A 21,496-nucleotide genomic window follows, 5' to 3' on the forward strand; every position below is an offset into this window, starting at 1 on the left:
TGATAAAAAATCGATTTAAATCTATTTAATCTCCTTCTTCCAGTCAGAAAAAACACAACTGCAGTGATTGCCCAACTGCAATCAGACTCTCTAGTGAAGAGAATTCTAGAATTGTATTAAGAAAATAAACACAAACTACAAAAACACAATTGTTTAAGCTATGTGTATTTCAATGCAAAAAAAAAAAAAAATCTTAAGAGATGCCATTATATAACTACAATTAACTTATAAAACCCATTCTTCCTTATGAACAATGTTGAGCAAGGGCGAACTGACCCACAATGATTGTTGGCAAATCTAAGCCACTTGGCTAAGTAACACGTGCTACTGCCTACAGCAAAGACTGAACCAATCCCCTGGTAACAAGTTCTTGAGGATCAAAACAAACAATTGGTCCCAGTCAATTTGCCCCACCACAATTGGTCCCAGCGACAATTCATTCCTGTGACAATTCACCCCATGACAATTCATCCCAGTAACAATTTGTCCCCATTATACATTCTTCACATGAGCATTAGTGCTTTAACTTATTGTAGAGCCATAGAACATATACATACACACACACATATATATATATATATATATATATATTAGGGCTGCCACAATTAATTGATTAATCTGACCTATTAATCAACTAATGAATTGATTAACGATCAATATTTTCTGTATTTAAATGAGCAGATATTTATTTTTATCATTATAAAGACTGGTGATTATACGGTTAAATAATAAAGTAGGCAAATCATGTGAGAAATTACATCACATCATAAGAGCTACAGTACAGTATCCGCTCACAAAATAGAGGGTTACAAACCGCTAAAGTGAAAACTGCAGTCTTTGACTGGTTGGAGTCAAACTGGATTCGGAAGGAAAGGTTTTCGGTTTCATTTGCAAGCAATGGTTTTCTGACAAGGGCAGTGCGAGTAGTTTACACTACCATTTGTGAGCAAAACACCCGTTTGCTGTAGTGAGCGGGGAAGGAGAATCCTCTAGCCACGTTGTGGCTCAACAGGCAACGCGAGAGTGCTTCACTGAATAATTGTTTTTGAATTATAATTATACTTTAGCATAATTTAGCATAACCCTCATTGAGACTCAATGTCACGCTGCCAGAATAATCTGTGCCCCCCCACCCGCTCTCACACATTGTCGCTTAAATCTCACACATTGGCATTTTGAAAACTTGAGAGCTATGATTTAGTTTTAGTTTTGTTTTTAAAAATATATACATTACCCTTATATCAATACCTGTTTATCACAACAACTTAAAGACTATTTCACTTATTTTAAGTCAACTGACAGCCCTAATGTATATAGCATTAAAAACAGGGCTAAATACCTACAGAAGAAATAACATCCCCATTGTCTGGAATCAAACCTACAATGCCCAGCTCACAGCGGTGTTCCTTAACCACTAAGCCAGCAGAGATACCAGCTTTAATGTGAAACCTGTTTTAATTAGCGTACTGCTGCAGCCAACTGTACTAATTAGCTGTATATGACTGAATTATTGGAGTTAGTCTCAAATAACTCTGGACTCTGGATCCAGCAAAAGAGCCCCAGACCATCACGCTTCCTCCTCCATGTTTGACAGTTGGTGTCACACACTGAGGAACCATCCTTTTGCCTACTCGACAGCGTACAAAAACCCTGCATGATGAATCAAACATTTCAGATTTTGATTCATCGGTCCATAAGACCTTCTTCCAGTCTTCAGCAGTGCACTGGCGGTGCCACATGGCCCAGGCAAGCATCTTTTTCTTATTTTGCCATCTTAACAATGGCTTTCATACTGCCACTCGACCTATCAAACCTGCAGCTCGAAGTCTTCTCTTCACAGTTGAAACTGAGACTTGCTTACTTCAACCTGTGTTAAGCTGTGCTTGAAGCTGTTGTCCTGTGAGCTGCCTATCACGCAAGCTGTTGACTCTCAGAAACTTGTCTCTTCCTGTCAGAGTTTATTCCAGTTTCCAAGTGCCTTTTGATGGTGTAGGAAACTGTACTCATTGACACCTTGGCTTTCTTTGCAATTTCTTTAAAGGAAAGACCTACACTTTTAATGGTTATAATGGTCTGTCTGTCTTCCTTTGTTAATTGCCTTTTTCTCACCATTATGACAGCAATATACTTCTTCCTGCAGTGCAATACTGTCCAAATAATGCTTAAGAGGGTGTAGTAACACAGTCTGTTCCAACACTGCTTTTATACAGACAAAGGGTTTGTAAGTAATCAACAAAAGTTGGGACATCTGTATGAATTGTTAGCATCAACTTTCAGATCTTAATTTACTTCCATTGCTGCAGAACAGCTGTAAGTTGTTAACCCATTACTTGTTCCCTGAAAAAGGCCTTTTTTATAACTCTGAAATGTACATTATTTTTCAGTTTTTGGTAACCTAAACTTTTTTTTTTACCTCTGGCAGGTTACCGCTTACCTTTGTATCATTTCAGATTATTCACTAGACTTGAACTGCTTAACTGAACTATTGAACTGCAGTATTGTATATATATGTATATGTTCTAGGGCTCTACAGTAAATGCTCATGTGGAGAAAGTATGATGGGGGGTTGAGTTGTTACTGGGCGAAATGATGTGGATGAATTGATGTGCTCCCGAACAGGGTGTATCAGAAACTGAGATCCTGAGTTTATTATATTAGGAAGAAATGTACTACTGTGCATTAGGGGGCAGCTCATTTCAAGATGAGCTATCATGACAGATATAGCAGCTATAAAATTGTGATAGTTATGGCCGAAGTTTGTTTAGAACTTTTCCACTGATTTGTTGGGTATTGTTTGAATCGATTTGGAAAGAACTTGCAAATGGGCTTGCATATTGGCAACAGGTCCAGTTAACTGTTTTTGAAAGTCTATGTTGACATACAGAAAAGGGGGCGTGATGCATACTCACATAGCTCGCATGTTGTTTTCAGGCAGTAGCGGGATCTCAAGCACTTTGGTGTTGGAAAGCATGACCTCGTGGCTGGCGGTGGAGACGGTTTTGCCGGTGATGCGGTGAACCTGGTAGAAGGCATGGGGCCGCAGCAGGCGGTCGTCTGCAGTCCCAATGAACAGCTGCAGGGTGAGCGGCTCACTTTCCATATAACCATGGAGCTGGCAAGAGAACAGAAAACTCCAGCTAGGCAGCGAATATACGTAAACTGCTAAGGACCAATTTAGACTTTTTGTTTTTTTATAGGCAGAGGCCTGTAATAAAAAAAGATATAATGTCAGCTACTGACTGCTGAGTCTATCTTTGTGGAAATAAAGAACATTAATTGAGAAGCAAATCTGGCAAATGCAACTTGTCATTAATACACTACAACCCGGAGGCATTTTCCTTTTTGATCTTTGGGGCCAGTCCTTCAGAACGCTTATCAACAAAATGGTCTGTTCACTACTGAAGTGGGTTTCTTTTGCTTATTAAATGTGTTCAGTACAAATAATTATCTATGAAGGAAGCTGGTTTTAAGATCTTGGTGACTTTTTTCAAATTCAGATTACTTCAGATAATTTCTTATTTTCTGTGTATTCCAGAACGGTCTTTTTCATTGGATGATTCTATCTGCCCTGACCCAGCAAGTAATGTGAGTCAGTGTGTGAATATTTAGTGAGTCACCCAAAAAGATGTTAACAGATGCCTTATACATAGCAACTTGCATTAAAGCAGGGACGATCTTCTGCAATAGCCTCTTTGCTAGCATCACACTACATTGATGTCTGTACTGTGTTGTAAGAATTTCCTAAATATTACAGCCAAAATACTGCTGATTGTTTTGATTATTAACTTCTATTTCAAACAGCAAGATAATTGAGTTCATCAAATACAATTTCTGTTGTGACTCGGGAAAAGTCAAAACAAATGCAATAATTATGTATTTTAACATTGCAAAACATTTTAACATATTTTATTCTTGGAATATCCAAAATTATTTTTCATTAATACATTTAATTAGCAAAAATTGTTTGCAAAACAATGTCAAATCTCTCTTATTGCAGTCTGCAGTTTTGAATATGGAAGGTGACACACATTAGCATTTTTATTTAGTTTTATAAACACGAGTTAATATTGTATGGAGATGAAAGGGCTACTGAATCTGAACAACTACTTCAAACAACCAGGACTCTGCACCTCCGCACTATAGGTAACTATTAACAGCTACCAGTTTCCAAAAAACAATCAGACATCAACTAAAACCATTAAGTGCGGGCTTTAATCATTAAATTGCTTTTGCTATATCCCTTAAGAACTGATCAAAATACATTGCAGGATAATCATTATTGATATGATGATGATGATTATGATTACCGTACATTCTCTTTTGTAATAATAACAGGACCACTAGTGAGAAAAGGTCTCATGCTTGTCAAAATTCATTTCTCAGATTTTTTATATCCCAATCATTCACATGTACACACTGGGAGAGAGAAAGTCTAAATCAAGTAATTAAAAAGAAAGAAACTTGCATTCGATCTGAACCATAACTCATAACAAAAGGTGAGAAAACAAATGTTTTCCCAATTCCATCCCACAAAGTAAATTGATCATTTTAACTATATATATATTGTGATGCAGTTCTGGACGGCAAAGCGAGAGACCACCCCATGAGGCTATGGCATTCCCCAGATGGAGGCTATTTACCCAGAGCAGCAACTGATGTGCTGCTGCTCGACTGCTGGCTCCCCCATCATTAAAACAGGGAGTGATCCACTTCCTGGTGTGGAGAGGAGTTGTAGAGTATTGTGCGTGAAATACTGAAGAAGGATTGCATTTAATTAATGAGACTTTCCTTATGGAACTTGACCACGATTTTGGATCATGAACACCTACACCATTCACCCAATTTGGATGTAACTACCCTCAAATTAAAGATGAAAGTCTACTCTTAAAGCTCATCTTGACTGTTTCCTTTCAAATCCATTGTGATGGTGTACGGAGCCAAAAGAATGACAATTGTGTCACTGTCCAAATATTTATGGATCTAACTGTATTTATTTATGATTATTTATTTCTTAGCAGACGCCCTTATCCAGGGCGACTTACAAAATATAAAAGCAATACAAAGTGCAATAATATGCATTTACACTGATCAGTCATAACATTATGACCACCTGCCTAATATTGTGTAGGTCCCCCTTTTGCTGCCAAAACAGCCCTGACCCATCGTGGCATGGACTCCACTAGACCTCTGAAGGTGTGCTGTGGTATGTGTCACCAAGACGTTAGCAGCAGATCCTTTAAGTCTGAGGTGGGGCCTCCATGGATCGGACTTGTTTGTCCAGCACATCCCACAGATGCTCGATTGGATTGAGATCTGGGGAATTTGGAGGCCAAGTCAACACCTTGAACTCGTGATTCATCAGACCAGGCCACCTTCTTCCATTGCTCCGTGGTCCAGTTCTGATGCTCACGTGCCCATTGTAGGGCAGTGGACAGGGGTCAGCATGGGCACCCTGACTTGTCTGCAGCTACGCAGCCCCATACACAACAAACTGCGATGCACTCTGTGTTCTGACACCTTTCTATCAGAACCAGCATTTACTTTTTCAGCAATTTGAGCTACAGTAGCTCGTCTGTTGGATCGGACCACACGGGCCAGCCTTCGCTCCCCACGTGCATCAATGAGTCTTGGCCGCCCATGACCCTGTCGCCGGTTCACCGCTTTTCCTTCCTTGGACCACTTTTGATAGGTACTGAGCACTGCAGCTGGGAACACCCCACAAGAGCTGAAGTTTTGGAGATGCTTTGACCCAGTCGTCTAGCCATCACAATTTGGCCCTTGTCAAAGTTGCTCACATCCTTACACTTGCCCATTTTTCCTGCTTCTAACACATCAACTTTGAGGACAAAATGTTCACTTGCTGCCTAATATATCCCACCCACTAACAGGTGCCATGATAACGAGATTATCAGTGTTATTCACTTCACCTGTCAGTGGTCGTAATGTTATGGCTGATCGGTGTATACCATAAACAGCAAATAAAGATTACCAAGGCTTCATTGTGTTCACAGAAATGTAAGTTGTGAAACGCACAGGAAAGCTCTCACTCCTTAGCTTACAAAAGGTATGATGTCACTGCTTAAGATGATCACACCCACTCAGCCAAATGTAAAAAAAAATAAACAAAAACTGCATATACTGCAGCCTCTTCCACTAATACTGGGCTAGTTATTCATCTAGTTATTCACAGCATTTTGATACACACACAAAAAGGGGGAATCCATTAAGGTAACCAAAAGTATTAACTATGACTTCAATAATACTGCAGGGTTATACAGAATATTGAATACAGCAAATCATAGCAAGGGTATTACGTTGTGTGTACATTTACAGGAACAAAGAAACATAAAATGCCCACCTTCCAGAATAATGTAAATTGACTAGGTATTTATTTATCTGCAGATCTATGGGCTATAGGCTGGTGGGCCTATTCAGATGAATAGGTGAAAAATGTACACCATGGAGAAGTAAAATGTGAAACACATACAAATGGGATCACAGAGAGCATGAGATCCAACATCATATTGCTCTCTTCCGGCACTGTGTACCACATCCTTCCTTGCATACAAGCCCTCATGGACACACATTGAGGTCACATTGTGCCAGTAACTGCTGTATACTGTTTTCATCTTAATAGTTACATGTATATCTGTGCCAAATGTATTTATTCCACAATGCACAGCTTTCACATTACAGATGTCTGAGTAGACCAACTAGCTTAAAAGGCACTGTATTTCTCTCTACCTGTATAAATACCCATCCTTTGTTTCTCCTTTTAAAAATCCTCCATTTTATTTCAGTGAATTGATATTTGTTAATCATATGTTTGAGATTGTATATTAACATACTGTTAATGAAATTATAGAATAATTATCAATTACATTTTTTCAGAGCTTGTTGAACAGTGATTCAGCATGACTAAATGACTAAAACTTCCAGTTGATTGAACTGAGAGTACACTGACTGACTGCAATTCAATCATCTGGAATGTTTAGTTTTCTCTAGGAGTTGGCCTACATTGTTTAAAATGAAGAGTATATAGTCATAAGATATTAAAGACAATTGTAAAGGCTTCTTTCTTATATTCTCTACTCCAGACTTGAGTTTTGTTTGTTCATCCTTAATTTTTGTCAAAACATTTCTATTATTACTGCAAATTATTGGAAGTTTTAAGAGGGGAAAAAAGGCAAACAGTAGGGAGTTCTAGCTCTGTGAGTCTCCCTCTATAAATCAATAGTGTCAATGGTGGAGATCTTTACTTTCCTCACCACAAGTAAGCTTTCAGTGCGGCGGATATGACAAATGCAGGTGGCTTGCCACACTTGCATGTTTACTCATTTTTTACATCCCTTCAGCTAAACATTTAATTTAACTTTCTTTCTGAAAATCACAAAATAAATAAGCTGTTTTTCTTTCTAATTCTTCTTTAGATTAACCATCTGTGGCTACTTGTAAACTGGAAAGAACAATGCATGGTAATATGATGAATCTGCTTAGCTACATATGACATTGATATGTATATTTAACTATAATTATTTTAATGTACACAACATTTTTTAATAGAATGACTAAATGCAATAAGTCTGTCTCTGATTACTCAATATTTAAATCCCACTGCTTTCTGAATTTACACCCTAAATAAAATCAGACCTGGTTATGAAAGCAGAAGAGAGAAAAATGTAATGTGTAAATGTAAAGTATATCGACAACAGTAAAATAGCTACAATACTTACGGGCAGCACAATAAGAAGGATTGGGAGTAGGGTGTAAATATTAATGAAAGTTTCATAACTGAAGAATATGTTCTCATGAGGCTTTATTAATTGTTTTCATGCTTATAAAGCAGATCAATGCATGTTATTTTGCATCTGTCCTATTTATGCACATGTCCTTTCACCACCATGATGAGTATCTTGCAGACTTGACACTTTGCTCATTAGGTTAAACCAATATGATTACAGGAAGTTCCAAACAAAGAAGGAAGGTGGGGGTGGGGGTGGGGGTGAGTAAGGGAGGTGGGTTCTAAACTCAACTTACCCAAACCAAAATCAAGGAACCACAGCCTTTGCTCTGTTGTTGTGTACCAGCTCTGTTTTATTAATTTTATTATAGGTATTTATTTATTTTGTAATCACAAATACACTTGATATGTAAACAAACAACCAATTATACATTTGTTTCTGTGGTTAATGCATGTTTGGGGGTGGAAACCAAAAGTAGGGCAGAGATGTCGATTATCTAGTGACGCGGTTCGTAAAAAGAAAGAAGGCACAATGATTTGCTCTATTTTAACGATTATATATTTTTATCTATTTACATGACAATGATTAATGCATATATTATGGTCCAACTTACATCTCCTGAATGCCATGTGCTGTTAAAGTCATATCACATGTTCCACTCAAACAACTGAAGGACCTGAAACTATTGCTGAGGTAGCCATGCTTCTTAGTGTACTAGAGCACAGAAATAACCTTGCCAGTCACATGGTGACACACCTTATTGGGGGATTTTTGTACATTCTGTGGTTTCTGTCCATAGGGGCTGTTTGTGTTTAGTGTTCTGTGCCCCTAAGCTGTGTAAAATATAAAGCATAATGAGCATGTGCTGTCCCACATAAAATACAACACAAGACAGTGCAAGTTTGGGGATGTCAGTATGTTGAAATCCCAGGATTTGGCAGAAATATAAAATTGAGAAAAGAAGAGAAAGGGATCTACAGTGGGGGAAAAAAGTATTTGATCCCCTGCTGATTTTGTATGTTTGCCCACTGACAAAGAAATGATCAGTCTATAATTTTAATGTTAGGTGTATGTTAACAGTGAGAGACAGAATAACAACAAAAAAATCCAGAAAAATGCATTTCAAAAAAGTTATACATTGATTTGCATGTTAATGAGGGAAATAAGTATTTGACCCCTTCGACTTAGTACTTGGTGGCAAAACCTTTGTTGGCAATCACAGAGGCCAGATGTTTCTTGTAGTTGGCCACCAGGTTTGCACACATCTCAGGAGGGATTTTGTCCCACTCCTCTTTGCAGATCCTCTCCAAGTCATTAAGGTTTCGAGGCTGACATTTGGCAACTCGAACCTTCAGCTTCCTCCACAGATTTTCTATGGGATTAAGGTCTGGAGGATGGCTATTCCACTCCAGGACCTTAATGTGCTTCTTCTTGAGCCACTCCTTTGTTGCCTTGGCAGTGTGTTTTGTGTTATTGTCATGCTGGAATACCATCCACGACCCATTTTCAAAGCCCTGGCTGAGGGAAGGAGGTTCTCACCCAAGATTTGATGGTACATGGCCCCGTCCATCGTCCCTTTGATGTGGTGCAGTTGTCCTGTCCCCTTAGCAGAAAAACACCCCCAAAGCATAATGTTTCCACCTCCATGTTTGACGGTGGGGATGGTGTTCTTGGGGTCATTCCTCCTCCTCCAAACACGGTGAGTTGAGTTGATGCCAAAGAGCTTGATTTTGGTCTCATCTGACCACAACACTTTCACCCAGTTCTCCTCTGAATCATTCAGATGTTCATTGGCAAACTTCAGACGGGCCTGTACATGTGCTTTCTTGAACAGGGGGGTCTTGCGGGTGCTGCAGGATTTCAGTGCTTCATGGTATAGTGTGTTACCAATTGTTTTCTTGGTGACTATGGTCCCAGCTGCCTTGAGATCATTAACAAGATCCTCCCGTGTAGTTCTGGGCTGATTCCTCACCGTTCTCATGATCATTGAAACTCCACGAGGTGAGATCTTGCATGGAGCCTCAGACCGAGGGAGACTGACAGTTATTTTGTGTTTCTTCCATTTGCGAATAATCTCACCAAGCTGCTTGGCGATGGTCTTGTAGCCCATTCCAGCCTTGTGTAGGTCTACAATCTTGTCCCTGACATCCTTGGACAGCTCTTTGGTCTTGGCCATGGTGGAGAGTTTGGAATCTGATTGTTTGATTCCTTCTGTGGACAGGTGTCTTTTATACAGGTAATGAGCTGAGATTAGGAGCACTCCCTTTAAGAGAGTGCTCCTAATCTCAGCTCGTTACCTGTATAAAAGACACCTGGGAGCCAGAAATCTAGCTGATTGATAGGGGATCAAATACTTATTTCCCTCATTAACATGCAAATCAATGTAAAACTTTTTTGAAATGCGTTTTTCTGGATTTTTTTGTTGTTATTCTGTCTCTCACTGTTAAAATACACCTACCATTAAAATTATAGACTGATCATTTCTTTGTCAGTGGGCAAACGTACAAAATCAGTAGGGGATCAAATACTTTTTTCCCTCACTGTACGTTTGGGATGTTGCCTATTTCCACAGTGGTTATTACATATTATTTAGCAAGGGAATGCCTACATGCAGGAATGTATATTGACCATAAAATGTCTTAATTAAATGTGTGGTTTTCTTGCACAAAAGCCAGTATGTAAAAATAATCTATGTAAAATTGTAGACCATAAAACTAAAATCTTTGGTACAATGTAAGCAAAGCTTTCAACAAAGGATTAGAACCGGAAAATCTTACTTGTTTAAAAAAGGTCTGTGTCATGTGTGAAGAAGAGCTACACATGGTTATACAAGTACTGAATTAAAAAAAAAAAAAAAAAGATGACAGACTTAACCAGTAAATTTCAGATGATTTACTTGGGGTTGTGAACCGTATCCCAAAGCTTTGACAGTTAAAGTTTACTATACTGTATTCTGATCTCTTTAAATGTTTTATAAATATCACAATATTCTTCTAAATATTGGACAGCAGACATTCTCATAGCACAGAGTGGAACAAGCATAATGGAATTAATTAAATTAAAATATGAAGTCAATTCTAATCTTTTCTTGACCTGATAAAAATGACATTTGCAAATGGTAAGTAGGTTGAATGTTTTAATTACACAGCGCTTAAATTGGCTGCATTGCTACATGCTGCACAACACATTACTCCTCTCCCTAGGTGTCACTTGAGACAGGAGATTGAATTCCAAATTTCTTCATTCTTTCATAAAAATATTTTTTTTGCGTTGTTAAAATTATAAACTGACCAGGCTGTTTTTTGCCTATTAATGATTTAAAAATAAATAAACTCTAGGATAAATCAAGTTAACTGAAAATATACAATTACCTAATTTTGCCTGTGCAACACTACTTTTCAAACTAAATGATTGAAAAAAGAAAGACATGTAACCTGCTTGATTAATTTTAGTAGATGTATCTTTGGGGACAGAAGTGCAAGGATTACAAGGATACGTAATATGCAGCTGTTGTAGAATAATTCTGAGGACATTGTACCACAGTCAGCTACTACCTCAACTTTGTTCATGGAGCCTTCCTTAAATCTATACAGTAGAATTCAATCAATCAAGTGCTGTGGTCCTGTGGTTCAGTCAAAGCAGGAATAACCTGATAATAAGTCCCAGTGGCACAATTGATTCATCTAAATTACTACACCTCAGTGACATTTAGACACCCTCATTAATTGCTATGGAGACAATCAGCATGATTTTTAAGAGGCACAAAACATAAATTGGTTATTTATAAAAATATATATAATTAATACACCATTCAAAATATGAATTAGAGATTTAGTTACATCAATCATGCTGTAAAAAACACTTTTGGATCAATTTGAGCTTGCCCCTATTTGAAAACACAGAGGCATCAAAGTAATAAGGTACAGCAGCTGAGGTAATTGCATGCCTAGTTGTGTGTGTCAGCAAACTGTTCTAAATGAATTACAAATACAAGGCAGAAAATAATTGAATTAATAAGTAATCACCCCCTTCAGTTTGGTAGAGACACCTTTGGCAGCAATTACAGCCATTTTTGCCCATTCCTCTTTGCAAAATTGCTCAAGCTCCATCAAGTTGGATGGGGACCTTTGGTGAACAGCATTTTTTTGTTCCAGGATTTCTCTGTACTTTGCTGCATCCAGTTTGCCCTCTATCTTTACAAGGTTTGCAGGCCCTGATGCAGAGAAGCATCCCAATAGCATGATGCTGTCACCACCATGCTTCACGGTAGTGATGGTGTTCTCAGGATGATGTGCGGGTCTTGCGCCAAACGTAGCACTTAGTGTTGAGGCTAAAAAGCTCTATTTTGGTCTCATCAGACCATATAATCTTCCTCCACTTGGTCTCAGAGTCTCCCATATCCCTTCTGGCAAACTCCAGCCGAGATCTGATGTGAGTTTTGCCTCTCCCATAAAGGCCACTTTTGTTAAGCACCCGGGCTATTGTTGCAGTATGCACAGTGTCTCCCAGCTCAGCCGTGGAAGACTAATTCCTTTAGAGTTGCCATAGACCTCTTGGTGGCCTCCCTGACTAGTGCCCTTCATGCATCGATACTCAGTTCTTGAGGAAGGCCTAGACATTCACATTTGTGCCATATTCTCTCCATTTCTTAATAATGGACTTTACTGTGCTCCAGGGGATATTCAATGCCTTGGAAATGTTCTTATATCCTACCTCTGATTGGTGCTTTTGAAGAACCTTATTCCGGATTTGCATTGAATGTTCCTTTGTCTTCATGATATAGTTTTTGTTAGGAATTGTACTAACCAAATGTGGGACCTCCCAGAGACAGGTGTATTTAACCTGTAATCATGTGACACACCTTAATTGCACAGAGCTGGACTCCATTCAACTAATTACGTGACTTCTAAAGAAAATTGGTTTCACCATAGCTCAATCAAGGGGGTGATTACTTATAAATTCAGTTATTTTCTGTTTTGTATTTGTAATTCATTTAGAACAATTTGCAGATAATATTTGTCACTTTGACATTATGGACATTTTGATCTGTGGCAAAAACTTATTCAATCAATTCTGATTTCATGTAGTAACACAATGAAATGTGGAAAAGTCCAAGGGGGTTAATACATTTGAGAGCCACTATATACACCAATCCTGCCAAAACAGCCCTGACCCTTCGAGGCATGGACTCCACTAGACCTCTGAAGATGTGCTATGGTATGTGGCACCAAGATGTTTGCAGCAGATCCTTTAAGTCCTGTAAGTTTCAAGGTAGGGCCTCCATGGATCGGACTTGTTTGGCCAGCACATCCCACAGATGCTCGATTGGATTGAGATCTGGGGAATTTGGAGGCCAAGTCAACACCTTGAACTCGTGATTCATCAGACCAGGCCACCTTCTTCCATTGTTCCGTGGTCCAGTTCTGATGCTCACATGCCCATTGTAGGCGCTTTCGGCAGTGGACAGAGGTCAGCATGAGCACCCTGACTGGTCTGCAGCTACGCAGCCCCATACGCAACAAACTTTTGATAGGTACTGACCACTGCAGACCGGGAACACCCCACAAGAGCTGCAGTTTTGGAGATGCTCTGACCCAGTTGTCTAGCCATCACAATTTTACCTGCTTCTAACACATCAGCTTTGAGGAAAAAATGTTCACTTGTTGCCTAATATATCCCACCCACTCATAGGTGCCATGATAACGAGATTATCAGTATTATTCACTTCACCTGTCAGTGGTCATAATGTTATGGCTAATCGCTATATATCAAAGCAATGACTCAAATATGAGCACCAAGTTCCTTTAAAAAGACAAAAAGGGTAGGCCTTGAATATCCCTTGGAGCATGATCAAGTTGAAGGTGGATATTACCACCTAGATCAGGCCGTCCTTCCAAACTTGATGACCAAACAAGTGGGGAAACTCATGAGAGAGGTTATCAAGAGGCCAACTGGAACTTTGCAAGAACGAGGATTGTATAGCCAATATTGGTCAAAGTGTGCATGTGACAACAATATCCTAAGACCTCCATGAAGTTGGCAACCCATGTGTTCAGAATATGAATACAAATATCTCCATTAGTTTGTGCTGTGTGTGCCAGTATGTTTCTAGAGATATTAAACATTAAACATTTGTGTTCTTTATTAATCAAGTTATTAGGCATTACTTTTTTAATGAGTGATGTCACTTAGCACCCCATCAAAGTCCAAAGCGCACCAAAATAGTATCTTTTGATTGTGCTGTGTTTGTGCTGGTTTGTACCATTAAAATAAACATTTGTGCCATATAGTCTCTTTCATTTGTGGTAGATTTGTGCTGGTTTTGACATTGACATTGATGGGGTGCTGAGTGACATCACTTGGTGGCAGCATCATGTTATGGAGATGATTCTCATCGACAGGGACTGGAAAGTATATAAAAGTCCTTGAGGAAAACCTGCTGCCCTCTGCAAGGTTGGGACAGCAATTCACATTTCAGAATGACAATGCTAAAATAAAAAATGGAGAAAAGAAGAGAAATGGGAGCTACATTTGGGATGTTGCCTGTTTCTACAGTGGATATTAAGTATTATTTAGCCTGGGATTGCCTACATGCAGAGCACACAGCCAAGGCAACACTGGAGTGGATAAGAAACATGAAGGTAAATGTCCTTGAGTGGCCCAGTCAGAGTCCCGTCATAAATCAAATTTAAAAATGGTGTCAGGACTTGACAATTGCTGTCCATCGACGCTCCTCAAGGAACTTGACAGCGTAAACACTTTGAAAAGAAGAATGGCCAAATATTGTCAAATCTAGGGGTACAAAGTTGGTAGAGACCTTTTCCAACAGACTCACAGCTATAATTGCTGCCAAAGGTGCTTCCACCAAGTATTAACTCAAAGTGAGTTATGATATTTCAGTTTTGTATAGTATTTTTTTTTTCACAATAAACACTTTCTCCCCCTTAACAGTGTGGAATATGGTGTGTAGATATGTGGGGAAAATAACTCATTTACATGCTTGAAACTCTTTACTTAAAAGCATGTACTTATTGTACTGGAGATTACTTCCTACATTAACATAATAATATACACAGGAGGATTCGAAATTACACTTTCAGCTGTGAAATTAAGTACTGAATTATTCTCAGATTTGCATGGTTTGTTTTTAGTTTTTTTTTGCCTTTTAAAATGTATGTATTGGATTATCATGCTGAAAAAATATAATCTTTTTATTATTCATTTAATCTATTATGGTGAGATTCTATGGATTTATTTATGGCAGAGCACTTGCTGGAATTCTCCTAGGCTTCAGTCCTCTCATGTTTTAGCTGTATGTTAATGTCACTAACAACTAAAAAACATGTATTTTCTTTAACAGAAGTCAACACTCAACAAAAGACAGTTTGTAAAGGTCTATTTAATAGCAGTTATGATTTTTCTCTCTTTAGTGATACTAGTAATTAAGATTATTATATAAAATATTTTTTAAACCTTAAGTATCTGGGACAAACACCTTGACTTTCTGAAAACATTTGTCCAATTCGCCATAATACATTTCAAACAGCACTTCTGTTTCTCATTTTAGGTCTTTGCCTCAGATATGACAGGCTTTAAAGCCTGATTAAGTTAGGGTTAACTACTTGCAAAGCAGATATTTGTTTAAGAAAATTAGCTGCTGCTTGGCACTGTTTATTTATCCTACTATGTATGTGTGTGTGATAAAATATCTCACTGTATAGGCCTCACTCCCTCTCTCTGAAACATTTTATCACCACATGGAGGAATTTCAAGAGCACTTCTCCACGTGGCATTGTTTGGCTGGTATGTTACAACAGAGTATTAAAGCACAATTCCAGCTGAGAAAAATGCAGAAAATCATTACTTTTATTTTTCTGTTGTGCCCTACACAAATAAAACTAAAAGCAGCTATTCTCTTTAGAGCAATGCAGAAGCATTTTAGGTATATTATGTGCTTCACAAGATAAAATGCCAGGGGTCTGGTGCCATGGTCTTGTAGAGCCATTGGGTCCTCTGATGTTTGATACAGCTGAGGTTTGAATTACTTAATAGGACTAGATATTTGTTAAATTAGGACAGGTTGTTTTTCAGGTCTCCACTAATTGACTACAAGTACCGTCCTCAAACTTAGATCAACTGACTGAGATTTTAAATTATATATATATAAATTGATTTGTTACCAGTGCTATCACCCAAAACTTGATAGCTGAAGGAATAAAAAAAAAAGTGTTTCAGAAAAGCATGTAATAGACTTACAATACAGACATGAAGAAAATAATAAAAAAAGATGTGCTGAAAAATTCTGGGTAGAGTTACTTATGTTATAAGACGAAGCAGGCCAGTATCTCATTCCATGAATGTGGTTAGTTCTAGTCATCACCTCAAAGTATTGTAAACATAGCTATTTTGTTGTATTTTCCAGTTGCTATTCTGCATCAATTATTAGTTACCCAAGGCTATGAGAAAGGAACCCCCTTCCCCAGAAACACCACAGTGTGCTGGCTAACATTGACACATCGACACTGGAGAGAACTGACTGGGCCTTGTGTGCCAGAAACACATCTTTGAGGGGGAAGAAAATGGTATCACTGTATTTGCACTCAAGTCAAGAAGCTTAATGGCTGTTATGTCAAAACAGGTGTATTGCTTACATATAAGATCCTAAAAGCATTTAAGTGTCAAAATGTATAGATTAACGACATATACAATTATTCTTATTCTTATTATTATTACTTACTTTTAAGCAGACACCCTTAACCATACCCAATATTGATAACTCCACTGAAACCACTGTTAAAATGTGAATGTTTAGAGTGATCCACTGAAGTTACGCCATAATTGGTTGAGAGACCAGCGACATTACTCGAGACAGATTTAAAAATATTTATGTATACTTATTAATAATTTACATAAAATACGATATCTGACAAATGACAACTGAAGGAGGAGGAAGCACTGTAAACTTAAACAGAAGCATCCCAATTTGAAGCTTTCCTGAAAATTCAGGAGTAAACAGTAAATATTTAAATTAACCAAAAACAAAATTAGAGATCAGGGAGATGATTTCGATATAAGCGACTGCAGAATGAAGCTCTGGACAGTTTTGCCAGAAATAAAAATGTACTAGTAGCCCAAAACTAGCCCTATATATACACTCACCTAAAGGATTATTAGGAACACCTGTTCAATTTCTCATTAATGCAATTATCTAACCAACCAATCACATGGCAGTTGCTTCAATGCATTTAGGGATGTGGTCCTGGTCAAGACAATCTCCTGAACTCCAAACTGAATGTCTGAATGGGAATGAATGGTGATTTATGCAATTTTGAGCGTGGCATGGTTGTTGGTGCCAGACGGGCCGGTCTGAGTATTTCACAATCTGCTCAGTTACTGGGATTTTCACGCACAACCATTTCTAGGGTTTACAAAGAATGGTGTTAAAAGGGAAAAACATCCAGTATGCGGCAGTCCTGTGGGCGAAAATGCCTTGTTGATGCTAGAGATCAGAGGAGAATGGGCCGACTGATTCAAGCTGATAGAAGAGCAACTTTGACTGAAATAAGCACTCGGTACAACCGAGGTATGCAGCAAAGCATTTGTGAAGCCACAACACGTACAACCTTGAGGCGGATGGGCTACAACAGCAGAAGACCCCACCGGGTACCACTCCTCTCCACTACAAATAGGAAAAAGAGGCTACAATTTGCACAAGCTCACCAAAATTGGACAGTTGAAGACTGGAAAAATGTTGCCTGGTCTGATGAGTCTCGATTTCTGTTGAGACATTCAGATGGTAGAGTCAGAATTTGGCGTAAACAGAATGAGAACATGGATCCATCATGCCTTGTTACCACTGTGCAGGCTGGTGGTGGTGGTGTAATGGTGTGGGGGATGTTTTCTTGGCACACTTTAGGCCCCTTAGTGCCAATTGGGCATCGTTTAAATGCCACGGCCTACCTGAGCATTGTTTCTGACCATGTCCATCCCTTTATGACCACCATGTACCCATCCTCTGATGGCTACTTCCAGCAGGATAATGCACCATGTCACAAAGGTCGAATCATTTCAAATTAGTTTCTTGAACATGACAATGAGTTCACTGTACTAAACTGGCCCCCACAGTCACCAGATCTCAACCCAATAGAGTATCTTTGGGATGTGGTGGAACGGGAGCTTCGTGCCCTGGATGTGCATCCCACAAATCTCCATCAACTGCAAGATGCTATCCTATCAATATGGGCCAACATTTCTAAAGAATGCTTTCAGCACCTTGTTGAATCAATGCCACGCAGAATTAAGGCAGTTCTGAAGGCGAAAGGGGGTCAAACACAGTATTAGTATGGTGTTCCTAATAATCCTTTAGGTGAGTGTATATATTTGTTTTTTTTGTTTTTGACAAACCCAACGTAAATCAATATTAATTAAAATAAATAAAATCAGCAGCCCCGATAAAGCAATTTCAAAGAGTGTACTGACTTGCTATACTATAGAGTGTGAGGTAGGTCTTGTACACAAGTCTTGTGGATGATTATGCTCAGAAGTAGACCATTTGAGTCACACGTTCATAGACATCTTTCTGAGAAGATCATGGGTTACATTTGTCAGAGGCTGCAGAGTCTGAGTTTTGAGGATGTGATTTAGGCATTTAGCAGCAGTACTAAAAACAACATGCACCTACTCGGTGCAATGTTGCAGACGTAAATCCATAATGATGTAAGATGAGACTACTTAAGTCGAGGAATGACCGTATATTGAGCTGCTTTAGTTGGCCTTGCTTGATGAAAGAAATAAAACGTTGTTCTTATTGACTGGGTAAAAATGAGTGAAGCATACCATGTATATAGCTGTGGTTACTAGAAACTTCATAGCTAGGGAAGGCTTTCAGTCTGCCATCCCTATAATAAAAGTGTGGTCTGTAATAAGGGAAATAGTGATACTATACAAAAATTTGCTCATATATTGGAAGGTCAGAACTTACAGAATGAATCGAGAACATATCATGCAACTTTGGTAAAACACAGGAAAATACCAAAAAGGCTCATTTGCAAAGTGTCTACGATATGCCACACCTTGTAATCTGGAGGTTTTGATGATTGTGCAGCTTGTTAAAGGTTTTTACTGACAACTCAACTTGAAAAAGTTTGCCAAAGGCTTGTGTGGCTGAGACTGTTTTGTGGGACCTAACTCAATGTGGTGTCAGTATTAAACTTTCCCTTACAAATGCAGTTTTTATATTAGGGAGAATCTCATAAAAGCTTAAAGTGATTTATGCCATATACAAAAAAGGAAACAATATAAAATCTAAAGAATAGGGGTTGTCAAAATTAGGGTTGGGCGATACACTGGTATCATAGTTGTAGCTGTATTTTTTTCATGAAAATTAAAATATCACGGGGGGGAAATAATTATAACGGTATTTTTTGTATGCACAATTTCCTCACCAAAATAAGCATAAGTGTCTTAAAGGAAGAACAATTATTAATTTGAGCGTATTATAATATTAATCAATATAAGTATTATAAATATAAATTATGTTCTAACATGTTTTGACCACATGCTCATTTTAAGTCTCATGGTCTGACCCAAGTCAAACTGCATATAGGGATTAGAAATTGGTATTGTTTTGTCATTTGTACTACACTATTTTAATTTGTAATAAAATCATACTAATATTTTATATAAAACTTCTCATTAAACCATCTAATCTAACAGGTCAAGTCCAACTTGTTCTATTGCACTGGGGGGTTCAAAACAACAGATATAGAGTAAAGATTCATACTGCTTTGTTTGAAAGCTTTGGCAGTACAAGGAGGCAATACATCAAATTTCACTATATCATGATACTGTATATCACCTCTTATGTCTAGAATACTGCAATATATTTTGTGGGCCATATCACCCACCCCTAATCAAAATACAGTCCTAGAGAAGCACATTATAATTAATCATGTTGAATAATGATTTATTGTATCATTAATTAAAATATACTTATTTATTATTATTATTTTATTATTATTATTTTTATTTCTTGGCAGACGCCTTTATCCAGGGAGACTTACAACATATGATAAATACAAATGATAAATCAATGATAAATACGTGTCTTGCTTCAGCCTAGAAAAAAATAGGATTCCAAAATAAACTTTTGACTGCTCCATTAATACTTAATTGATTTCTGCATACAATGAAACCAATAAAAAATACATCTATATGCAGTATCATATTTTTTTCAGCAGACCACAGTAAATATAGTGTTATCATAAGACCTCTATTGTTAGCTCCAAAGTCCCTGAAAGCATAAGCAGGAGCATGATTTGAAGAATGAGTACCATGCTAGAGCTGACATCAGCAATGAAGCGAGCCTTATCTGTAGTGTGCATCAGATGGGTTTCTGGGTTTACCAGCTAGGTCCAGAGATCCCCTGGGACACCTAAGATTAATCACAAAGATACAGACTCTCCCAGGTAAGCCAAACTCTCAGCCCTGCTGAGCTGTTGAGTCCCTCGTTTCTCACTGTATGGTTATTTTATTTTCTCTACGGCTGCACCCAATGCCTGGAACTCATTATTGCAAGACACATGGGATTTATCTGACTGTTTGGTATTACAGAGTGAAATGTCTGTGGCATCCCCCTAATGATTTCTTGTTTTGGAGAAGTGTAGAGTGTCTTAAATATATTTGGCACCATGGTTTGACTTTGAAACAGTATTCATTTCTTGCTGGCTTCTCTCTCCACTCAGTCAAGTCACTACTGTTGACTTAAGAGCATTTTATTATTTTCTGTTAGCACTATATTTCTTAATATGTCACTGGTTTTACATTCTATGCTATGAAGGGGAGTGGGAAGCAGTGTTTTCTATGTATTTGTTACATTGTTTTTATGTAGGGGATCTAGTTGTTTTCCAGCCATTTTATTTCCACTTCATACACTTTCATTGTGTTGAATACAAAAGCATCACTGTCCCTTAGAAACTGCCAAATATTAGTATGAAGACTGATGATTTCCATCTGGAATTCAAAATACTAAAGGTCAAAAATGTAATGTCTGATATTACAGCAGCACAGCTCTTTGGTAGTGTGCAATTGAAAACATATCTCCGCTTTTATCTGTTCACTCTCCATGATGCTTGAGTTAGCCTACTTTTTCAGAATTATGATTTTATGTATTTAACATTTTCTTGATATTTTTTGATATTCTTCATATTTTTTGTTCCTTTTTAATGTTTTCTGCTTATTCAATATTCAACGGGAGGAAGAGTTACTCTGACTGCAGCCAAGGAGAGTGTACTTTAGATTATTTTATTTACTGAACATAGATCATATATATATATATATATATATATATATATATATATATATATATATATATATACACACACACAGTAGCTCTCAAAAGTATTCACCGGCCTTGGATTTTTCCACATTTCATTGTTTTACAACATGAAATCAGAATGGATTTTTTCAGGTGTTTTTGCCACTGATCAACACAGAAAATGTTGATAATGTCAAAGTGAAAAATATAATTTGCAAATTGATCTAAACGAATTACAGATACAAAACAGAAAATAATTGAATGCATAAGTAATCACCCCCTTTCCTATGACACACCTGATTGAGCTGTGGTGAAACCAACTGTCTTTAGAAGTCACATAATTAGTTGAATGGAGTCCACCTCTGCAATTAAGGTGTGTCACATGATTTCAGGTTAAATACACCTGTCCCTGGGATGTCCCACAGTTGGTTAGTACAAT

General features: G+C 37.9%; 1 protein-coding gene across 3 annotated transcripts in view; it reads right to left on the minus strand.

Annotated features, from left to right (window-relative positions):
- The window catches only part of nfatc1 (nuclear factor of activated T cells 1), a 155,918-nt gene that overhangs the window by 116,002 nt on the left and 18,420 nt on the right, over nt 1–21,496 (minus strand). For all 3 annotated transcript variants that reach the window (XM_066716054.1, XM_066716052.1, XM_066716053.1), the window contains exon 4: nt 2,910–3,112. In XM_066716054.1, the coding sequence (XP_066572151.1) occupies nt 2,910–3,112 (203 nt within the window). The remainder of the gene's footprint in view (nt 1–2,909; nt 3,113–21,496) is intronic.

The sequence above is a fragment of the Amia ocellicauda genome, chromosome 10 (genome assembly GCF_036373705.1).
Source record: "Amia ocellicauda isolate fAmiCal2 chromosome 10, fAmiCal2.hap1, whole genome shotgun sequence".
NCBI lineage: Eukaryota > Metazoa > Chordata > Actinopteri > Amiiformes > Amiidae > Amia > Amia ocellicauda.